The sequence below is a fragment of the Callithrix jacchus genome, chromosome 11, assembly GCF_049354715.1.
Source record: "Callithrix jacchus isolate 240 chromosome 11, calJac240_pri, whole genome shotgun sequence".
NCBI lineage: Eukaryota > Metazoa > Chordata > Mammalia > Primates > Cebidae > Callithrix > Callithrix jacchus.
The window spans coordinates 36,384,332-36,406,885 of record NC_133512.1 but is presented as its reverse complement, the minus strand read 5'-3'; the positions used below and the strand labels follow the sequence as shown (position 1 = coordinate 36,406,885).

At 39.3% G+C, this 22,554-nt stretch overlaps 1 protein-coding gene across 1 annotated transcript in view; it reads left to right on the top strand.

The window, feature by feature from the left end:
• Positions 1-22,554, top strand: part of DNAH11 (dynein axonemal heavy chain 11) — a 426,042-nt gene that overhangs the window by 269,466 nt on the left and 134,022 nt on the right. Inside the window, exons 49-54 of the mRNA XM_035253682.3 lie at positions 2,471-2,710; positions 5,240-5,401; positions 5,671-5,864; positions 9,311-9,473; positions 10,388-10,511; positions 10,928-11,070. Coding sequence (XP_035109573.3) covers positions 2,471-2,710; positions 5,240-5,401; positions 5,671-5,864; positions 9,311-9,473; positions 10,388-10,511; positions 10,928-11,070 — 1,026 coding nt within the window. The remainder of the gene's footprint in view (positions 1-2,470; positions 2,711-5,239; positions 5,402-5,670; positions 5,865-9,310; positions 9,474-10,387; positions 10,512-10,927; positions 11,071-22,554) is intronic.

The following is a 22,554-nucleotide window of genomic DNA, read 5'->3' as shown; positions in this document are numbered from 1 at the left end:
CACTAAAAGTGGACAGGGGTTCTAATAAGCTTTTTTGTTTTAACTAGTAGACTATTTTCTAATATCATTGTTTATAGCAAAATCAGCTAGAAGTACAAATAATTCCTATATACTCCCTTAGTGCCCCCACTTGTTTTACCCTATTATTACCATCTTGCATTAGTTACAATGATCAGCCGATATTGAAACACTATTAACTAAAGTTCAGCATTTACACTGGGATTCTTTCTTTGTATTGTACATTCCATGGACTTCAACAGATGTTACAATATCATATAAGATAGTTTCACTGCCCCAAAATCTCTGTACTCTACCAATTCATTCTTCACTCCTTCCCCTCTGAGTCCCTAGTAACAGATGATCTTTTGTCTTTTTAAAAAATTATTGTTGTAAAATATGTTACATAAAATTTGCCACATTAACCATTTCAAGTGTACAGTTCAGTAATATTAACTCACGCATAATGTTGTGCGGCCAAGATCACCACCCATCTTCGTAACTCTTTTCATCTTGCGAAACTAAACTTCTGGTCCCATTAAGCAACAGCTCCCCTTTTTCTCCTCTCCACCCCCGCCACCCTCCTTGGCAACCACCATTCTACTTTGGCTACGATTTTTTTTTTCTTTTCTTTATTGTTTTTTGAGACGGAGTTTCGCTCTTGTTACCCAGGCTGGAGTGCAATGGCGTGATCTCGGCTCACCGCAACCTCCGCCTCCTGGGTTCAGGCAATTCTCCTGCCTCAGCCTCCCGAGTAGCTGGGATTACAGGCACGCGCCACCATGCCCAGCTAATTTTTTGTATTTTTAGTAGAGACGGGATTTCACCATGTTGACCAGGATGGTCTCGATCTCTTGACCTTGTGAGCCACCCACCTCGGCCTCCCAAAGTGCTGGGATTGCAGGCTTGAGCCACTGCGCCCAGCCTGATTTTGGCTATTTTAAGTACCTCATATAAGTGGAATCATCCAGTATTTGTCTTTCTGTGGCTGGCTTATTTCACTCAGTGTAATGTCCAGGGTTCATCCAGTTATGGCATATTGCAGAATTTCTTTCCTATTTATGACTGAGTCATATTCTATCACACATTTCCTTTAGTGTAATAGAATATGAATAACACATTTTCCTTAGTTATTCATTCACTGATGGACACTTGGGTTGTTACCACACTTGAGCTAATGTAAATAATGCTGCTGTGAATATGGGTGAACAAATGTATCTTCAAGACCCTGCTTTTAATTCTTTGGGTTATACCCCCAGCAGCAGAATTACTGAATCATAACAGAATTCTACTTTTAATTTTTTGAGAAATAATCTTACTGTTTTCTGTGACAACTAGACCTTATGTTATCCCCTTCCAACAGTGCATCAGGGTCCCAGTTTCTCTACCTCCTCATGCACATTTACTTTCTGTTTTGTTTTGTGTTTTGATAGTAATCATGTTAATGGGTGTGAGGCAGTATCTCATAGTTACCATTTGCATTTTCCCAGTCATTAGTGATGTTTTTATATGCTTCTCTTCTTTTTGGCGGGGGCAGGGGGGGGAGTTTTTTTTTGTATCTTCTTTGGGGAAATGTCTATTCAAGTCTTGTGCTCATGTTTAAATTGGGTTATTTTGTTATCACTGAGTTTTAGGAGGCCTCAATGTATTCTGGATATTAATCCCTTAAGCACTGATATTTTCCATTTCTATAAATTTTGCATTTTCCAGAATTTTCTATAGTGAGAGTCATAGAGTATGTAGTCTTTCCAAATAGGCTTTTTTCCCACATAGCTTAACTATGCCTTTAAGATTTCTTCATGTCTTTCCATGGCTTGATATTGATAGCTCATCTCTTTTTGTTGCTGAGTGGTAGTCACTGAATGAATGCATCACAGCTTGCTTATTCATTCACCTACTGAAGGATACTTTGGTTGCTTTCACTTTTGGCAATTAAGAAAGAATCTGCTATAAACAATTGTGTGCAGGTTTTGTGTAGGCATATAAGCTTTTTAATCATGACAACAGCAACAGCTACCACCAACACACATTCAGTAACATACAGTGGTTTCTTACCTCTCTGGACTCAGCTGAGAGTGAGCTCAGTGACTGCTGAACTTCGCTGGACTCATCTATGCATGCGGGGATAAACTGTCAGTTAATTTGATGTGGCTTTGGCTGGAGTGACTAGGACAAGATGGCCCTGCTTTATGTGTCTCTCATACTTTATCAGGCTTGTAGAGTCGATTGCAAAGTTAGAGACTTAACAAAGCAAGTAAAAACATGCACCTCTGAGAACAACTGGCAGACTATCACTTCCACCTCATTCTGTTGGCTTAAGTAAATCACATGGCCAACCCCAGAGTCAGAGTGGAGCACTAAAAAGCTGCATGGTAATGGGCCTGGATATAGGTAGGAGTGAAAAAAATCAGGTCTTGGCAGTTTTCTGGTACAATCATAATCCTTACACTCTTATATTTGTTTTTCTTTTCAGAGACATTTCACAGTGTTTGCATTCAATTTTCCATCTTTGGATGCACTAAGCACCATCTATGGCCAAATCTTCAGTTTCCATTTCCAACAGCAAGCATTTGGTCCATCAGTTCTCAGGAGTGGGCCTGCTTTGATTCAGGCAGCAATAGCATTCCATCAGACAATGATGTGTAACTTTTTACCCACAGCTATTAAATTCCACTATGTCTTTAATCTGAGAGATCTATCCAACGTCTTCCAGGTACATTGACTGCTCTATGTGATGCCTCTTAAGTAGAGAAATAATTATAATACTGTGTATTGGGCCATATTTTGTGTCACTATAGGGAAACACCTGAGGCTGGGTAATTTACAAAGAAAAGAGGTTTAATTGGCTTATAGTTCTGCAGGCTGTACTAGCATGGCTCCAGCATCTGCTTCTGATGAGGGCCTCAGGAGCTGGCAGTCATGGTGGAAGACGGTGGGGAGCCAGCACTTCATATTTTGCATGGCAAGAACAGAAGCAAGAGAGTGAGTGGGGCAGGTCCCAAACTTTTAAACAACCAGATCTTGCATGAACCAAGAGAGAATTTACTTATGGAGGGGATGGTGCTAAACCATTCATGAAGGATCTGCCCCCATGATCCAGTCACCTCCCATCAGGCCCCACCTCCAATACTGGGAATCACATTTCAACATGAGATTTGGAGGAGGCACCCGTCCAAACCATACCATACTGTTAATGGTGTTCATTTATAAAACAGCTTGAAACTATGCTATATACTTTTATATGTATCCTTTAACTTTACTCATAAACTTCTCAGGAAGTAAATATGGTGGGTTTATTATTACCATTTCATCAATGAGAACAGTGCCTCTCCTCAGATCATATAGTGTCTTTGTGCTGCTTGGACAAAATAGCCAAGATTGGGTAATTCATAAATAATAGAAGTTTCCTTCTCACAGTTTTGGGTGCTGGGAAGTCCATGATCAAGGCACTGGCAGATTCAGTGTCTGGGGAGAGCCTGGTTTCTGCTTCCAAAATGGCACCCTAAGTGGTGCATCCTCACAGGGCAGAAGGGGCAGAGAGTAAAAGGGTAAATGCCCAGCACCTCTTTCATAAGATCACTTTGCCCTCATGACTTAGTCACCTCCTAAAGGTGACTTTATATTGCTAATATTGTCACATGGCAATGAACTTTCAGTAAATGAATTGTAGGGGCAATTCAGGCCATGGCGTATGGTGACTTAGCAATGGAGGCAGAGGTAGGAGCCTGGACTCTAGATTGAGTGGGTGAGTGTTACTGTTTTGAGTGCCAAGTAAGAAGGGAAAGTGATCATGGTTTTGCACAAGGCATTTATGTGTGATTTTAAACATAGATTAAGATAAATAGTAATTTTTAAATTGTTGGATCATTTTGGTTTAATACTGAAAATCACCTTGCTTACCTAGTAAAAGGACACCGTTTATGTATTTGACTTAGGAAATTCTGAAGAGGGAATTGAAGGTCTAGAATTATTTTTTTAAATCAACTAATGTGTTCTACCTATACAGTAAAAATGGGTAGCTTAAACTTCTTTTGTGAGAGAGGTGGCATATGGGTTAAATATGAAAACTCCATAGGACTTCTTTATATTTTTATAACCCCCTTTTTAGTATCCAAAGCTGCCTCAAAGCCATAACACAGCATTAGGCAGTTACTTCTCATGAACACAGAGCACTTCTTTTCATGTCTGTGTATCTAGCTCCTGCCAGAAAGAGTGCTTAATACAGTGTTGTTTAAAAGCTGAATTTGCTCTCAGAAGAAAAGGGAAGAGAAGACATAGGTGAAATGGGACAAGAGGACTGCCTGCTCACCCTTCAGATCCAGTCTGTCAGCTGCACCTGACACCGCCAAATAATTCTTTAGCCTTTTGCAGCTTAATTCTCCACAACTCCCTTACTATTCTCCTGTGAATCCAGAGTAAGCTGACTCTCTCTGTGAGGAGTGTTGGATATGAATCTGAGACACTGAAAGCACCATTGAGTGGGAATGGGAGTCATAGTGTGGTGTTGGTGCTAGACTCGGCTCTACCTATCAAGTATGAATTTGGGTACTTTACTTTTGGTCTCATATTCTTCATCTGAGAAGTGAAGAGATGAGACTGATATCAAATGATTTTATAGTTAAAAAGAAAACGAAGCTGTGACCTTCATATTAGCTGTTTGTACTTTGGTTTTGTGAACTTAGTCCACTCTAAGACTTAATAGACATAAGTACTCAGATGTGATATTTAGTGCCTGCACTGGCTCTTGAAATAGTCTTAGTTGCACACCTAAAAAGGGATATGAGCCTACTAAAATTTTAAAATACTGTGTAGCCAGGCTGGAGCACACTGGTGCAATCTCGGCTCACTGCAACCTCCACCTCCCGGGTTCAGGTGATTCCCCTGCCTCCGCCTCCCAAGTAGCTGGGACTACAGGTGCATGCCACCACACCCGGCTAATTGTTTTCTTTAGTATGTTAGTAGAGATAGGGTTTCACCATGTTGGCCAGAATGGTCTCGAACTCCTGACCTCGTGATCTGCCTGCCTCAGCCTCCCAAAGTGCTGAGATTACAGGCGTGAGCCACCATGCCTGGCTGTAAAACTACTTTTATACACAAACACACATATTACTATTGCTAATATTTATTTCAACTTAACCATTTGCTAAATTCACATTTTAGTTTAAAAAGTGTTAAAGAAAATCTTATTTGGAATGCCATCAGCCTCTGAATTAAAGATATTTTCCCCATTCTTGCCTTGTAGGGGATTTTATTTGCTTCCCCCAAGTGTTTAAAAGATTCACTTGATTTAGTACGTCTGTGGCTTCATGAATCTGCCCGTGTTTATGGAGACAAACTGATAGACACAAAAGATTGTGATTTGTTTCAGAAAAAAATGCTGGAAACTGCTTATAAATATTTTGAAGTAAGTATATGAATGTCAGAGGTCACTACTTACTCCTACACTAACTGGGTACTGGGACCGAAGTTAGATGAAGATCTGAGAGAAGTGCACAAGCACTTACCTTTTTGCAATGGCTGTGACTCCAGAATACACTAGTGTATGATTGGGAACATTCCACCCACCTACCCATGCGTGGGTCTGCAAGCTTTTCCCTTGCTCGGCTATGCTGCCCACAGCTGGACTTCTGTGGATGGTTGACATGCTATATTTTTCTCTTTCTCATCCTGCAGGGTATAGATAGTCACATGCTACTTCAGCAGCCCCTCATTTATTGCCACTTTGCTAATGGAGGGAAGGACCCATGTTACATGCCAGTAAAGGACTGGGAAGTGCTGAAGACAATTCTTACGGAAACCTTAGACAACTACAATGAACTAAATGCTACCATGCACCTGGTTTTATTTGAAGATGCCATGCAACACGTGTAAGTTGACTAGTTAAGATGCTTTTTCACAAAAGGAAGAGCTACTGGGTATCCACAATTGTCACTTTTCAGTAGATCATACCAAGCACTCTGAACCACCAGTTCTTATCTGCCGTTTGTCTTATAATTTACAAATATAAAAGGGTTGCTTTTAATGTCACAACCTTAATAATGTCTTACATAGGTACACTGTTTTCTGAGATGCCATCACATCCATTATTTCACTTGGATATTAAGAAAGGAAACATAAATAGCTTGTTCAAAGTCATATAGTTCATAAAGGATGAAGGAATCCAACTAATTTTCACTGATTAAGCAGGTTTTGTTGAGCACCTGTTGAGTGCCAGATAGGAACACTGTCGGCCTCTTCAGCAATTTGGGGCAAATTATTTAAAAATGGGGAGGGCTTATGCTTTCTTGGCAGAAAATTAAAAATAGGCACCTGTCCTTGGATACAGCATGGCTGACAAGGCTCTCGCTCACCTCCTAGACCTGGTACCTCGTGTCATTCACAGACCGTGCAGCCATCTGCAGCCCCTCCTATCGGACATGGTTCTAGGTGCTGGGAAACAGCAGCAGTGAACACAGTCCAGTCCCCTCTCCAGTCGAGCTTACATGTTAGCAATGAAGATGGACCTTTATAAGGACAGGAACAACTAAGCAAGAGAAGAAGCAAGAAAAATATCAGAAAGTGATGTGTCATACCCAGAAATAAAATAGGTTGATTCTGTGAGAAATAGAATATGTGAATTTCCAAAGGGGCTGGGCATCTCTGTGAAGAGTTGACATTTAAAGTGAGGCCTGAATGATAAGTAGGTGCTAAGCATGGAAAGATCTGGAGGAAATGAAACACTCTAGACAGAGAGCAGATTGCATCTGACCCTATGGCAAGAATGTTTGAGAAACAGAAAAGAAGATCAGTTAAGCTGCAGCATAGAGAAAAAGAAAACAAAAATGGAGAGGGAGGAAGTGGCCTTACCAATACAGAGTATTTCCGTGTAACCAGAATAAGGAACTTTGATTCTATTCTAAGTCCAGTGAGAAGTGGTTGCATGGGTTTTAGCATGCGGATGACAGTTCATTTTTTGGGCTAAACAACTCACCATTGCCACTCTGTGTAGAAAGTTGATCACATGTTTACATCTGATACTGCCTTCCTAGTTCAAGTCACCTTCATCTCTCATTGACAACGGCCAAAGACTTAAAAAGGAAGCATAAAAAGAAATCATTGAAAACAAGAAGAGGCTGAGTGTGGTGGCTCACACTTGTAATCCCAGCACTTTGGAAGGCTGAGGCAGGAGGATCACTTGAGGCTAGAAGTTTGAGACCAGCCTGGGTGGCATAGTGAGACATCATCCCTACAATTGTTTTATTTAGTAAGCTGGGTGTGGTAGTATGTGCCTCTAGTCTCAGCTACACAGGAGGCTGAGGAGGGAGGATTGCTTGAGCCCAGGAGTTCGAGGCTGCAGTGGGCTAGGATTATGCCACTGCACTCTAGCCTAGGCAACTGAGTAAGGCCCTCTCTCTCAAAAATAAAAGGAAGAAGGAAGAATCCAAATAAAATAAGATGTGGAGAATTCAGTTTTAGAAGAACTAATCTTTGAAATCTTCCTAGGCCCCAGTGCCTACGATAATTGTAGAGTCCTTCCTGTCATCACAACTAAGTGTGGATAGTTTTACTGATCCCTTTGCAGTTGTGATCCTTCCTCTGATTATGCAAAGGAAGTTTCATAATTCCACGGTCTTGGAATCTAAGACCGTGGTATTAACTATTGGTAATGCTGTCTCTGGTTGAGTTCAAATATACTCACTGTGTATGTGCATCCTGGCTCAGGTGAAACAGAAACCTCCCATTGATAGGGAGGAAAAGTTTTCCCATATAATCCCTCAATACAGAATTTTCAGTGGCCTGAAAGGTAAGACTGTTTCTTTGGTCAGGGATTATGAGCTAGAAGCTGATTTACTCAGCATTGCAGGTGATTTAAGAGCATGTCCTTGAATGTTATAGAAAGGGACTTTGCCACTTAGTGAATCTTGTGAGGTTAAAAACCTCAAAGTATACATTAAAATGAAATGAAAACCCTGCTTTATAGCTTGGGGTATCTCTCATGTCAGAGTAATTTTATAGCTTTCCCCAAGGTTGTTTTGTTGTGTGGTCATGTGAAGTAAAATTTAATGTGATGACTGAGCTTATAAAAATAGCCTATCTTTTCAGTTATTGGAGGCTTTCAGGAAATGTTCACATGTGCTGGTCCTAATATAACTGACCTCAGTTTTTTCAAAAAGCACTATTTTTAAAAACTTACGTAGATTATTCAGGTTCGGAAGTTTAAGTTCATTTCAGAAAAGCGACCTAGAGCAAAATGATGGCATCAAATTTGGGATGTTTTACCATCTACATGCTTATATTTGGTTTTGTTGGTTTTCTTAATATTTACAATATAATTATGAACTATTTCTTTAGCCAAAACCCATCTTTTGCTAAAGTTAAAGCCAGTTTGTAGCCATAAAATATAGCAATAATATAAATGGATTAAGCATTCAGAATGCTTTGGATGCTATAGAACAAGGGATTAGTTGGCCTTGGTGGAAATTTAACTTTATGATACTGAACAGCTTCAGAAAATTATTCTAGAATGATGTAGTTACAAGGGAAGGCTTTAGTGTGAAGGATGCAAGAATCACATTAAGAAACAAGTGTTTGATTTGCTGCGTAAATCACACAGAGAGACGTGTTGGCCTGAACAAATCCATTCTTTCCAAAATAATTCTACAGCAAAGATTTCTGGCACAAGGCTATTCCCCCTTTGATGCTGATGTGCAATTTGGATCTTTCTTGCTAATTAAAATATTTTGAAGCCTTTAACACAAGGCCTTTGCATATATTTTCTTCTTTGGACTTTTGGTGGTGACTAACAAAGCACCAAGAGAATCCAAAATGTTACTAGCATAGGACGGTTTGTCATGGCAGCACTTCAAGGGCGAGATAAAGATAGCATCTTTGTTTGATGAGGAAGCAAATGAACACGGACCAGAGGTTTCCAATAAAAAACTGGAATTTAGTCTCTCACTCCTTATCTAATGAATAAACAGAACAGACATAGGCTGGGCACGGTAGCTCATGCCTGTAATTCCCAGCACCTTGGGAGGCCAAGGTGGGTGGATCACATGAGGTCAGGAGTTCAAGATCAGCCCGGCCAACATGGCAAAACCCTGTTTCTACTAAAAATTAGTTGGGCGTGATGGCGGGTGCCTCCCAGCTTCTTGGGAGGCTGAGGCAGGAGAATGACTTGAACTGGGGAGATGAAGGCTACAGTGAGCCGAGATTCACCACTGCACTGCAGCCTGGGCGAGACTCTGCCTCTAAACAAACAAACAAACAGACAGACAGACGTAGTCCCAGGGCATTTTCGATTTTGTGCCATGGTGGGCACTTCTTTCCCCAGGTGTCGTATCAGCCGGATCTTACGAACCCCTCAGAGCTGTGCTCTCTTGGTTGGAGTCGGGGGCAGTGGCAAGCAGAGCTTGTCCAGGCTGGCAGCTTACCTTTGTGGCCTTGAGGTCTTTCAGATATCTCTGACCGAGGGCTATGGAATCCAGGAACTTCGGGTGAGTAAAGGGGACAGGCACTTCTTCTGACCCTTCTGCTTGGCAGATAAAGCCGAGGCTCCTAGTGCCCATGTGTGCTGTGACTCCCAGATTTGACCAGGGCCTCCCCAACCATGGGAGAGAGGGAGCTCTTTAGAGCAGCAATTTACCTTTGGCTGTTTTGCCTTTAAGGTCAAATTAGTAATAATAAATTTCTACAAATTTTGTGTAGGTTTAATAATGTGTAAACCTGACTCAGGAAATATTTACTTAAATACGTGATTACACAAATTTCTTTCCATTTTCCATTAATCAAACCTGATGCTCATTGCTGTTAGTGTTTCTGTATGATGACTGGGGGGAAAAGCCACTAGCTTTACAAGTGAAAATACATTTCTTCCACGTTGGATAAGAATAGGAGAAGCAGCTGCAATAGGAATAACACATTCCAGAAACTTGTGCTTTTTAATAACAGTAGTACTTAGAAAATAGTACCTACAGTTTGTGGCAAGTGTTATTTTAAATTTTTTAAAATCACTAATTTTTTAAATATTGCAATGAAATAAACCCCATTTTCAATAAAATAGGACACTTGTTAAAATGAGCACACTTCTTTTTATGGCACTGCTTAGAAAAGGCGTCACTGAATTCATCTGTACTCAGTGCGAAGGGAGCTGGTGATCTACAGCCTGTCTTCATCCCCCTGCTCCAAGAAACCAGAAACATGACACCCATCCTTAAATGTCAGAAATGGAGGTGATGTCACATTGCTTTCTTTTACACTGGGGTCCTCAGAAAAGGAATATGTAAACCAGGGAAAGGCACCCACAGTGCTATGGCGATGTAGTTATTCAATTCTCCCCAGCGCTCACACACATCCTCTCAACACCGCATCAGCATTTTAACAAAACATGAATGATGGCCTTTCCTTGCAGGTAGATCTTGCCAATTTGTACGTCCAAACTGGAGCCAAGAACATGCCCACTGTGTTCCTGCTGACAGATGCCCAGGTTCTAGATGAGAGCTTCCTCGTGCTGATTAATGACTTGCTGGCATCAGGTGATTAAACCAACACATTTCTTGAAAGATCTTCCCCAATGACAAATTATCTGTAGTTTCAGTGAACTTTAAAGAGAGAGAATTTGTCTTTGAGATGTTTGCTGGGCAGTCTTTGGGGAGAAACCTGTAAACCTAATTTGAGGCATATTGCTTTCTTAGTCTGTTTATGGATGAAAAGGCCTTCAGTGAAGTAAGCATTATTCCCACACCTATGGGTGTAGAGGGTGTGATCATCATGGCTTGTTCTGAATGTACTGTATGTCTTATAAATGCAGAAGAAAAAGAAACGTGACATTTCTGATTTTAAACTCTTATGCTGAACTTCGTCTTATACGTCATTTCAAATGTTAAAAAGTTATATGTAAAATTTAAACTGCAATGATCTTTTAATAATTCTACTCATTCTTTGGGGGCAGGAGAAATCCCAGATCTGTTCAGTGATGAAGATGTGGACAAGATAATTTCTGGAATTCATAATGAAGTTCATGCTCTGGGCATGGTGGACTCCGAAGAAAACTGTTGGAAATTCTTTTTGGCCAGGGTGCGACTACAGCTCAAAGTAAGAAATACTTGCTTCATTTGCATGTTGCTTAAAACCTGCTTTTGCAACTCTCTGGTTTTGTTTCGAGTTTTTTATTATGGGATTGTATTTCAGTCATGCGCTTTGAAAGCGCATGGGATGTGTGTATTTCTACAAGCCTGTATCTGGAGTGTACCTCCCCAAAGTGTCCCATGATGCTGGGCTCCCGTAAAGCATTGCCAAGCAGCGTGTGCAGTCCTCAGCTGAAGTTTCATGTGGTCTGTGCCCTTGAGGAACTTACGCTATTATAGAACACAGGAGACATTACAAATACTTATCATACAAGATGAATGTTAACAGTGACCTTGGATTACAGAGGAGCGCAGTATCCTTCCTCACTGGAGCAGGTCATTCTGGAGGAAATGATGGGCCACAGGTCAAGTATGGAGAATAATTCACAGGGAGGAGCTTTCAGGGACAGGAAATGGCATTTATATAAAGGTCGGCTTCACAGTACATATTTGGAGAAACCCAAGTTACCTCTAAAGGCTGAGGAATAGAGTTCTTGTAAGGAGAGTTAGATTGATAAATCTGGAAAAGTAAACTGGAATGAGATAAGAGGTTTCTAAATCATAAAGTGAGCAGTGAAGAGAGTTTTGAATTTAAAAAGTGATGATGATTTCAGTAACTTCTCAGAAAGGAATTTAGAAGTAATACCCCATGGGCTGTGCACGCCTGTAATCCCAGCACTTTGGGAGGCTGAGGTAGGGAGATCACCTGAGGCCAGGCGTTCGAGACCAGCCTGGCCAACATGGTGAAACCCCATCTCTACTAAAAATACAAAAATTACCCAGGCTTTGTGGCATGTGCCTATAATCCCAGCTACTCAGGTAGCTGAGGCAGGAGAATCACTTGAACCTGGGAGGCGGAGGCTGCAGTGAGCCGAGATCACACCATTAAACTCCAGCCTGGGCGACAGAGTGAGACTCCATCTCAAAAAAAAAAAAAAAAAGAAGTAATGTTCAGATGTTCTGAAGGATTATCCCAGTGTTCTTCCCCATCAACTGCTCTGTGCTATCGTGTATCACATAGGCATGTACTGTAAACAGAAAATAGATCAATAAAGATCAAGTATCACAAGGAAACAGAGTGCCTCCAGACTTACGGCAGGACGCCAGCTTAAGAATGCTGCTCGGGAAAATTCAGGCTGTCTAGTATGGAATGGCTAGTAATCTAGGAAAGCTGCTACTTTACTCATCCTTCTCATATTGTTACACCTGTCAAGTTAGTAGCAGACTGCCACAGCTATAGAACTAAAGCATTTAAGGATAGGAGACGGGGACTGGCATCGGCCCTGAATATGCCTTTGATTGGAAGGTAAGGAGCAGAGTCAATAAGTTCCTCTGACATTCTGCCATTTCAAGTTCCACATTAATCCTCCTGAGCAATTCTGTGCTGAGGTTAGAAGGTTAGGACTTAAGGTTCAGTTGCCCAAAAAGCTTTCTCCCCATCAAAAATACGACTAAAAGTACATTTGCCAGGTAGTAAAAAGGCCAGGGATTTCTTCCTGTTCCATTGTGATATACTTGAATCAAATTTTCTTTATAGAATGGGAAGACAAGTACAGTGATAGAATTTGAGGTAGTAATAGTATAAATTAATGATTGTCAGTCTCTTCCTCAGAGCTGCAGAATCAACGTCAACAAGAAACTTTTTTTAAAATGCAGTTTCTCCAACTCCACCCCAGACCTCCTTAGTCAGAAACTTTGGGTGGCCCCCAGAAATCTGTCTTAACAAGGCCTCCAGGTGATTCAGAGGCATGATGAAATTTAAAAGCCATTGTTATAAATAGTGCCAGAATGAGCATTGTTTATATATATAAATATAAATATATATATATATATATATATACATCTTTCATGCTCAACTTTGCTTGCTTCTACAGGATAAATTTGTAGAATGGATATTGCTGGATTCAGTAGTTACAGCTTACGGTAGTTTTAAAACATGCGTTCAAATTCTTTGATGCTCTTTTTACTCACAGGTGGTGTGAGTCACCATGCCCGGTTATTTTTATTGATTTTCTTTTTTGTTTGTTTGAGACAGAGTTTCCCTCTTGTTGCTTAGGCTGGAGTGCAATGGCACAATCTTGGCTCACTGCAGCTTCTGCCTCCTTGGTGCAAGCAATTCTCCTGCCTCAGCCTCCTGAGTAGCTGGGATTACAGGTGCCTGCCACCATGCCTGGCTAATTTTTTGTATTTTTATTAAAGCTGGAGTTGTACCATGTTGGCTGGTCTCGAACTCGTGGTCTGAGGTGATCTGCCTGCCTTGGCCTCCCAAAGGCGAGAGTGAGATAATCTTCATTAGAAACAGTTGGAACTCAAGTTGAGCTACAATAAGAGAATACTCAGTAGTGTCTTAAAGCCTCTCACAATAGTAAGTCCAGACTGGCTCATTGTTACCCTTAGAGACTCCTTAGAAGAGATGCTCTTCTCATCTTTCCCTTCTGCCAGCTTTCATCGTGATGCCTCTTGCCTCCTGATCACAGGTGGGTGCAGTATGTTTATGTTCCAGGCAGGAGGAAGCAAGGGGAAGAGGACCTGGAGGCTCTGTACCAGGAAACCTAAGCTCCTCCCCACAACCCTAAGTTGATGTCTTACTGGCTGCAAATGCATCCCATGCTGCCTCCAGCTACCAAAGAGTCTGAGGGAGTGAATATTTAAATTGGGGACATTGCCTTTATGAGTAAAATTGGAAAGGGATTTTGGAATAGTTTTAAAAAGGAGCAGTATCAGTCATTTTAGTGCCTATATGCTTTCACGCTCTCTTTAAAACTTTGCTACCTCTGGAGTGTATTTTTATTGTATATGGCAAAGTGTGAGCTGAGATGTTTCAGGTTATTTTTCCCAAAAAACAGTCTTCTTATCTAAACACCATGTATTTCTTCCTTGCCAGTTTCAAACACATCTTTAGCATATGTCCAATAGCCATATTAATTGCATCTGTTTCCAAATTCTGTTCTCTTGTGAATTCTCTGCTACTGATTTCAGCATTTCACTGTAAATTAGTAAAGGTTTATCATTTATTTTCACTTCTGATTGCTTTCTTGTTAAGCTTTTCCTACGTATTCTCCTACGTTTATATGGGTAAGCATTAGCATCGTTTTGTCAAATTCTAAACACTTTCCATTTCAATTTTGACTGAATGCTTATTTTATATTAGACTTTAATCTTCAGGGTACAATGTCTTTTACTGCTTTTATAGAAGGATTGTTTCATGAAGTTTTGTAATGGTGTATTATTTGTACTCAGGAGAGCTATTGATTTTTAACTTTATAATCAGCTACCTTACTGTCTCTCTTATGGTTTCTAATCGTTGGTTGATATCATACAGCCAGCAGGTAATGATATTTTGTCTTTCCGGCTATTCTGTGTTTCTATTCTCCTCCCTCATTGCATTGGTAAATACTGTAGAACATTAAGTAACTATGATAATAGTAGGAATTCTGTCTTGATTCTTACTTAACGGGGATGTGTCTCATGTTTCACTGTTACATCTTACATTGCCGTTTGACTCAGAATATGTATCTTGTCGGAGTATCTACCTAGTAAATTCATTTTCAGCATCTATTGAGATATTTATATGGTTTTTTCCTTGGACTTACTAACATTCATATAATACAGAATGATATACAGGAGTTTTACATTTTTATATTTTTATATCCATCAGCCTTTTTCTTTGTTTCTGTTGAGGCTATGTGTCGGCAGGCCTTACCAAAACTGAGATCAGTTCTGTATTCATCTCTATAGTTGTCTAAACCTTTTTATGGTCTCATTTTTTTGGTATTTAACTTAGTAGAAGATGGAATTTCTTTTAGAGTAAGATATGGATAATTTTTACCCATCATCACCGGACTATTAATTGAATGATCCATGTCTTCCCCACCAAAATGAGTAGGAGGTTGTTTTTTCATTTTTGTTTTGTTCTATTTTGTTTTTAATGTCATGTAGAAATAGGATCTCTGTGTCAGAAGAAAGGATCCCACTTCTGATCCCCTTTGGCCTGTCACTTAGTTTGATACATCCTGCGGCAGGTTAATGATTAGCACCATGACCTCTTTACCTTGACGGAGAATTATTGTGGTGAAAAATGGGTAGTCTTTGAGCCTGAAAATAGCAGCTCCTTTTTTTTTTCAATTTATATGTATTATCCTCACATTCATGGAATTTTAAAGAATTCCAAATTGCTCTGTGTTATTTTCAGATATCATGATACTCACCAGTGTGTACTGAAGACTCAGAATTTCTGATGAGCTGATACCTCCTTTGCATGCATTCCAAGCTGGGCATCATGGAAAGCTTAATGTGTTACAGGGGGTTGGTGAGCACACCTGGCAGGTTAAGCTAAATGATGTGAAGTTGCCACCCCATTACCCATGCTCACCACCCAAAGTCATTTACCCCACTTGAAATGCAGAGATAGTGAGAACCTGTTGACAGGCAAAATGTGACCTCTGAAGCCCAGAGGGCAGTTCCCATTAACCACCATCAGATGTGTGTCCTTGGATTGCCTCAGATAAGCCAATGAATAGCAACGCCAAGTGCCTTCTCTCCTTCACATTCGTATATGTGCATCTTTTCCTACACAGTTCTTATCTTACAACTAGAATACAGAACTTTCATCTTCTCTCTGGTGGACCTTAGTTAACCCAATAACTCTTCCTTCCTACTTTCCTTCCTGGCCATCTGATGGTATAGGGCAAAGGACACTTGATTTATGTAGCAGCCCCTGATTCCATCCCAAGACTTTATCTATTTGCCTCATTATCTATCTACTTAGATACATATATAGAGAGATCCATTTCTGATAATATAAAAAATATATGCTTATTGTAGAGAATTTAAAAATACAAAACAATATGAAAGAACATTTTTAAACTGCCCTTAATAATACTGTCTACAGATAACATATTGATATATTTCCTCTCAGTCTTCTAAGTACTTATAAACATGAAGTATATGTTCAGAAACTAAAAAAATTTTATTCACATCTCACACTGTCTTTAATTACCTTCCTGTTTGGCTTTCTGATTAGAAGGCTGCCATGGGGGTAAAAATCAAATGATTCAAGAATTTGGTGTATGGAGTGAACTATTTAACTGAAACGTACTTTATTCTAAATAACCATTTGTAGAAAATGTCCTTTATCCACTTACAGCTCTTTCCAAATTTCCTGTTGGTTTGCTATAATTTGTATTGTTTTATAGGAGCACTTTATATAATGGATATTATTTGTATATCTAGAATGTTCTGGTTTTATGTGTTTCCAGTGTTTGTTTTGGAATTTATCGTAATTCTGCTAACTCATACCACTGATTTGAAATGCTATTTATCTCAGACATTAAATGCCTAAACATAAGAAATTCTATTTCTCTATTATGTCCCATTAATTTGTTTCTGCAGAATTGTCACACTGCTTTGTTTATTATAGCTTTATAGTATATTCTGGAATCTAGTAGAGCAAAATCACCTTCCTTTTCTACATTTACTTAGTTATTTGTACCTTTAATTTCCTGGATTAACTGTGAAATCAGTTTGACTTTTTAAAAAAATCCAATGAAAATGTATAGACTAATTTGGGGATAATGGATATATTTACAATATTGAATATTTTTATTTATTCACCTGCACTGTTTTCCTTGTTACAATTTAAGGTTTGTTCCCTGACAGTATGAATTCTCTCCCAACATAAAGGATATTTTTCCAAATATCCTTTGATGTTCTTACTCATTTTTATTCTGGCTGGACTTTAAAATCACTTCGCTAAATTCTGCTAAGCCTGTTGGGAATTGTTAGAATTGCCTAAAACTTGTTAATGAATGTGGGAAGAATTAGCATCTTTATAATAATTGACCTCTTCTGGGAATGTGGCACATCTCTTCCTTCAGTCAAAATATCTTTAAGCTTTGGAAAAGTAGATTATTCTCTTGAATACATTTTACACATTTCTCATTAATTTCTTTTCTCAATATTTTATACTATTTTCTACTGCCAAATTTCTAACTGATCATTGTGGACATAAAGCCATTGGATGGAGGGAAGGAGGAATAGATGGATAATTAGTTATGCATTTGTTTTACCAACGAATTCAGTGCATACATTAATTCCAATAGCTTTTGCATTTTGTTCTTTAGAGTTTGCTGAGTAGACAGATCATCTTTTAATTTTTAATCCTTTATTACTGTCACCACTTTTGTATATCCTGGGACAGCCATACTTTCTGAACAGCACTAAAATTTTTAAGTAACTATAGTGATCATCTTTATTTATTTTTGTAATGAGAATGCCATTTCCTTTCCATCATTGGTATTAGATGAAATGCTGGCTTGGGATATTTTCAATATTAGTTTTAGAAAAAGGTATTACAGTTTATCCTATCTGTTTTTATTTAAACTCCCTTTCTTTGTCTTCTTTTTTCATCTTTGCCTATTCTCCTATTGTGTGTTTCTATTATTTTATTTATCCTTCCAGCCTCTTGAGAGTGCTTTGCAAGTTTTTATTCTTTTCTTAAGGTTCTTGTATTAAATCAACTTCAGAGGAATCATCTGCCTTTCAATCTGCAAGATGCTTTTCTACTTTTCTTGGTTTTATAGTATTTCTTCCTCTGGCTCCACTTAGGCTTCTTTCCTCTTCTTTCTTCTTGGATAGTAGAGACAGCAATCACAGCTAAAGTCTGGCAACAGACAAGGTGGATGATTTCCTACTGGCTCACCCTGCATCATGTGCAGGGACCTGAGAGTCTGGACAAAAAATGCCAAGCACCACTTGTATCCAACCAACAGATTAACATAGACATACATGGCCTAAGCCAAGAGACTTATTAGTAACCTAAGTAATTTTCAGGGTATGTTGTTCATTTTGTGTAAAAGCTCAGCTACTCACCTTGCCCAGTGGAAAATCAGATATCACAGAACCTTATCTTTGCAAGATTATAGAGTCGAGTCTCTTCAAACCTCCCTCTGGCTGAGGAGCAGAACATTTAATTTCTTGCCCTTATGTGGATGGCCATCTTGATGATGAGAGGGACACTCTTAACCCCTCCTACCCCACTTGTTTCTCATTAGTGCGCATTCTGACACGTGAACTGATGAGAAATAAGAAACACTAACACCTATCTTGCCCGGTACTGGTTCCAGGGCTCTGGGAGTCTCAGTGCTGCCAGCTGTGTTTCGCTTTGCAGGACCACACCTATCTGGATACCATGCTCTAGTCTCTGTCCTCCCATTTTCTGTTATTATTTGACATAAGTAGAATGAAAAGAACTTCAGAGAAGGACAAAACGTGCCAACTTGTACTCTGTATCTGAGGTTCACCCTCTGAGATTAGATAAAACAGCGAAACCTTAAAAAAATTAGGACACAAATATCAATATTTTATTTTACCCATAAAAGTTCTTTTCAAACTGCTATAGATTTACTCATTTGTGTAGCCATTCATCCCTCAGCAAATATGTACTGAGTGCCTGTGAGGTGCTGAGTCCTTGGAATGTGACAGGGAGCAAAGGCTAACCCAGCCACTGCCCACCTAGAGCCACCTCATTCAATCTAATAATCACACACAAAAAGTAAAATCACAACGATGTACGTGAGAGATAAAGGTTATGTAAGTTAACAGAAGACAGGACAAGAAAGATTTCACCAAAATATAATGATCAAGAAGAGACTTCCAAAGAGTGAATAGAAGTCTTCTTCATTATTTTATATTGTAAAAGAAAATTTTTATACCAGAAATCCAGCACTTAATCCCTTGAGTAAGAACATCACCGTGTGTTGAATAGCCTTTGCATTTTGGAAAGCATATCGTGCTTTTCTCATTTTGCTCGCATTCACCTGTGGGGTTTGCTAGTAAAATCTGAGGCCTGTTCTTGCAATGGTGCACATGTATGCAGTTACCCCACAGTGTCAGGAGAAACATTCTCTACTCTAACTGAGCAGCACAGCTTGGAAGCCAGAAACCTGATGTGACACAGTTCAAATACAGGCCTATCCAGAAGAAAGAAAAGTAGGCATCTGATTTTCTTAAAAAACAAAACTGATAGGTTGTTATGCAGCTAGAGATTGTCTTGGAATGCAGTCTGTAACCAGCAGGGGCCCTGGTGACAAGCACGGGAGCTGAGGCAAGGGCTCTGTTTCCTGTCTTCCCCCTCAGAAATAGTCTTGCTCTTTGCTATCTATTGGGATTCCACACACAATTTTCTTTGTGAACAGAAGAGTTTTCTTGTTTAGAAAATAAAGAAAAATAAATTAACTAAAACTCCCTGCTGTCAAACATTACCTCTAGCAAATATCTGTAATGTCCAATATTTACACAAGTCAAAGGTTATGGGAATGAGTTCATTATGTGCTGTCTAAAAGGGCAATAAATAAGAAAATGTATTGAGTGTGTGCATGTTGAAGGTATTGGATCTTTTAAAAACGAATTGAAACTGAAAGGTAATTAGATGGGGTTAATACAGGACGATATGAGGACAGTGATAAAGTGACACTGAGCATTCAAACTGGGGAATATTTTCTGCACTAAACTTCCATTCCTGCGAGGGTTCCCTCAGATTGAGACTTTATTATTCTTGAAAAATATTGAGGCTTTTGAGAAAAAATGCAAACCTAAGTGATGGATGGAAGCTTCTGAAGTAAATATGTGGGAGGGTTACTACCATCTGAGAATAAACTATATCAAATGGAAAAAAATACAGAGTGACTGTGGCAATTCACATTTTTATTACCAGATGAAATTGACTGAGTCCTGTTAGTGATATACAAATAAATATGTACTTATGATCAGATCTTATCTAAAAGAAACAGAAACATATTACAAAGCACAGGGAAAAGTGGATTCCTGCAAATGAGTCATAACACCCGTGTGGGCAAGAAAAAAATATATAGAAAATTCTCTGGTGTGGATTCTAAAAGCAAGTTCCTGACATCCAAATGTTAGAGCCGCAGGAAGTACATAGATGGTGATTTCAGGGTTTGTTTTTCACTTGTGAGAATTTGCCCTGAGAAAAGAGCACAGCTGCCAGAGGCATTTTTAACTTTATATTTTCTCTGACTTTCCTTTCTAATCCCACTGTTGGAAACTAACTTACCCTTATTAGCAATTGTCAAGAACTTTTTGGTGAAGGGTATAGTTCAGTGAATTTAGGTACTTCAAGGTAGATGATGTCTTGGGTGAGGGAGAGGGCTTTTCCCCCAAATCTCCCAACTCAAGGTACGCTTCCAGGAAAGGATGTCCCAGACTGAAGCCTGCTACATACAGAGGGTTGATTGGTGATAATAAGAAGGCGCACACACCTTACAACTTGCTCCATAAGTTTGGTGTAATCCCGGCTCTATTCTTTTGAGGACTCGACTTGCCCAACCTTGGAAGATTTCTTTGGGGTAGATGTGGCAGTATTTCCATAGAAGGATTCAGCTGACCTCGTTGGAATCACATCAAAAGATTAGACTCTCTTCCTAAACACTTTACCACAGGACTGGTCAGGTTCCAAAATCCCAAGGGCCGCTGCCCAAAATATAATTATTGGGATACCTTGAAATTTTGTTCATATATTGGCAGAGGTATGCACACATTTTTTGGAGTGGGGAGGTTTTGCTTCAGGTATCTTGAACACTACTTATTTTATCAGTGAAAAATCATGTCTACCATCCATGATGCTGCCACACCAACCATTTATGTTGATGAGAGAAGTAGTTGGCTAAGAGCTTCTGGTAGCTGGCTCTGCAGTGTGGGCTTACATTCGAGGCCATGAAATGCTGCTTAGCCACATCCCCACCAGTCTGTGTAGCCCTTGTTGATATATTGCAGATATTAACAAACAGCCCCTAAGGTGTAAAATAAAATGACTATTCACATGCTTGTTATACTAGTAGTTAAATTATAGACAACACCCTTTTAAAATTATGTATTTTGTTTTTATTTCTTATAAGCCCTTTGCTATATTAATTTTTCACGAAATTAAGGCAAAAGTAATAGGAAAATTGTTTGGAATGATTTTTCCCCCACAATAATGTTCCTTGTGACAACTGGGGTTTACTTCAGGTTATCTGTAAAGTTATTTTTTAAGACAGTAGTGTCTTAGAAAAGAGCAGAATAATCAATGGTTTCCAGACATTAGTGTGGGTTTCTGGAAAAATCCCACATGACTCTACTACCAAGGAAAGCTGGATGGCAGGAGAAATTTTATGCTCAGTTTTTAGCAAAACTACAAATTACTGAGCACTGAATTGGGTCAGTAATTGCACTCCCAAGGCTGGCATGGCACTCTCCTTTACCTTCAAAGAGATTACTAATGAACAAGTATATTTCTATAATTTAGTTCCCAGTGTCTAGTTTAGCTGATACAATTTAGATTACTTATTTAAAATTCTCTAAATTTTTTATCTCTGCATGTAGAGACCTAGATTCTATGAGTATTTAACAAACTGCAATAACATTGAAAAAGTCAATGTTTCATTGAAGTATTCCTGTAGATACATTAAAGCTATTAGACTATTGCTGTGGGTATCAGAATAACCCTAGACAGTTTGTTGAAAACACACATTGCTGAGTCCCACCCCCAGAGTTTCTGATTATTTCTGTCTGGAGTTGGTCCAGGGATTTACATTTCTAACCAACTCCTAGACAGTTCTTTGAGAACACCTGGTCTCCATGCCACCCTTCCAGGCCCTCTCACATTATGAAATTTTACATAATGTTCTGAGGATCCTTATTTAAGCAATAATACATAACATAGGAGGAGATATCTTCAATCATAAAATTGTAGAAAAGAATAATAGTTCTCTAAGTGACCATTCTATATTGGTTTTCAATAAACGCTCCATTTCACGCATTGCTATAAAGAAATACCCAAGACTGGGTAATTTATAAAGGAAAGAAGTTTAATTGACTCACAGTTCCACATGGCTGGTGAGGCCGCAGGAAACTTACAGTCTTGGCAGAAGGGGAAGCAACGGCCATCTTCACATGGCAGCAGGAAAGAGAAGTGCATACAGGGGAAATGCCAGGTGCTTATAAAACCATCATATCTTCATGAGAACTCCCTCACTATCATGAGAGCAGCATGGGGGAAACCGCCCCCATGATCCAGTCCCCTCCCACCAGGTCCCACCCTCAATACATGAGGATTGTGGGGATTTCAACTTGAGATCAGATGTGGGTATGAACACAGAGGCAAACCATACCAGTAATGAAGGCTTGTGACTCAGTAACTCAGGGAAAGCATCTTTTCCTGAGACTGAACAAACATGGTTTAGATACTTTATTTTCTAACACTTTCTTAAAATTGGATACTATGCCAGTTACAAATGTGGAAATTAAGTGTAGAAGTGATGGAAATATTTGGGATCTTGTCAAATAAAAGATGCCTTTTTTCCCTCTGCCTTTGCTAACATTATATGTAAATGACATTTCTAAAATTGGCACAAATGAGAGATGAGTTGGGTGTGGGACGCCAACTTGGAAAGAA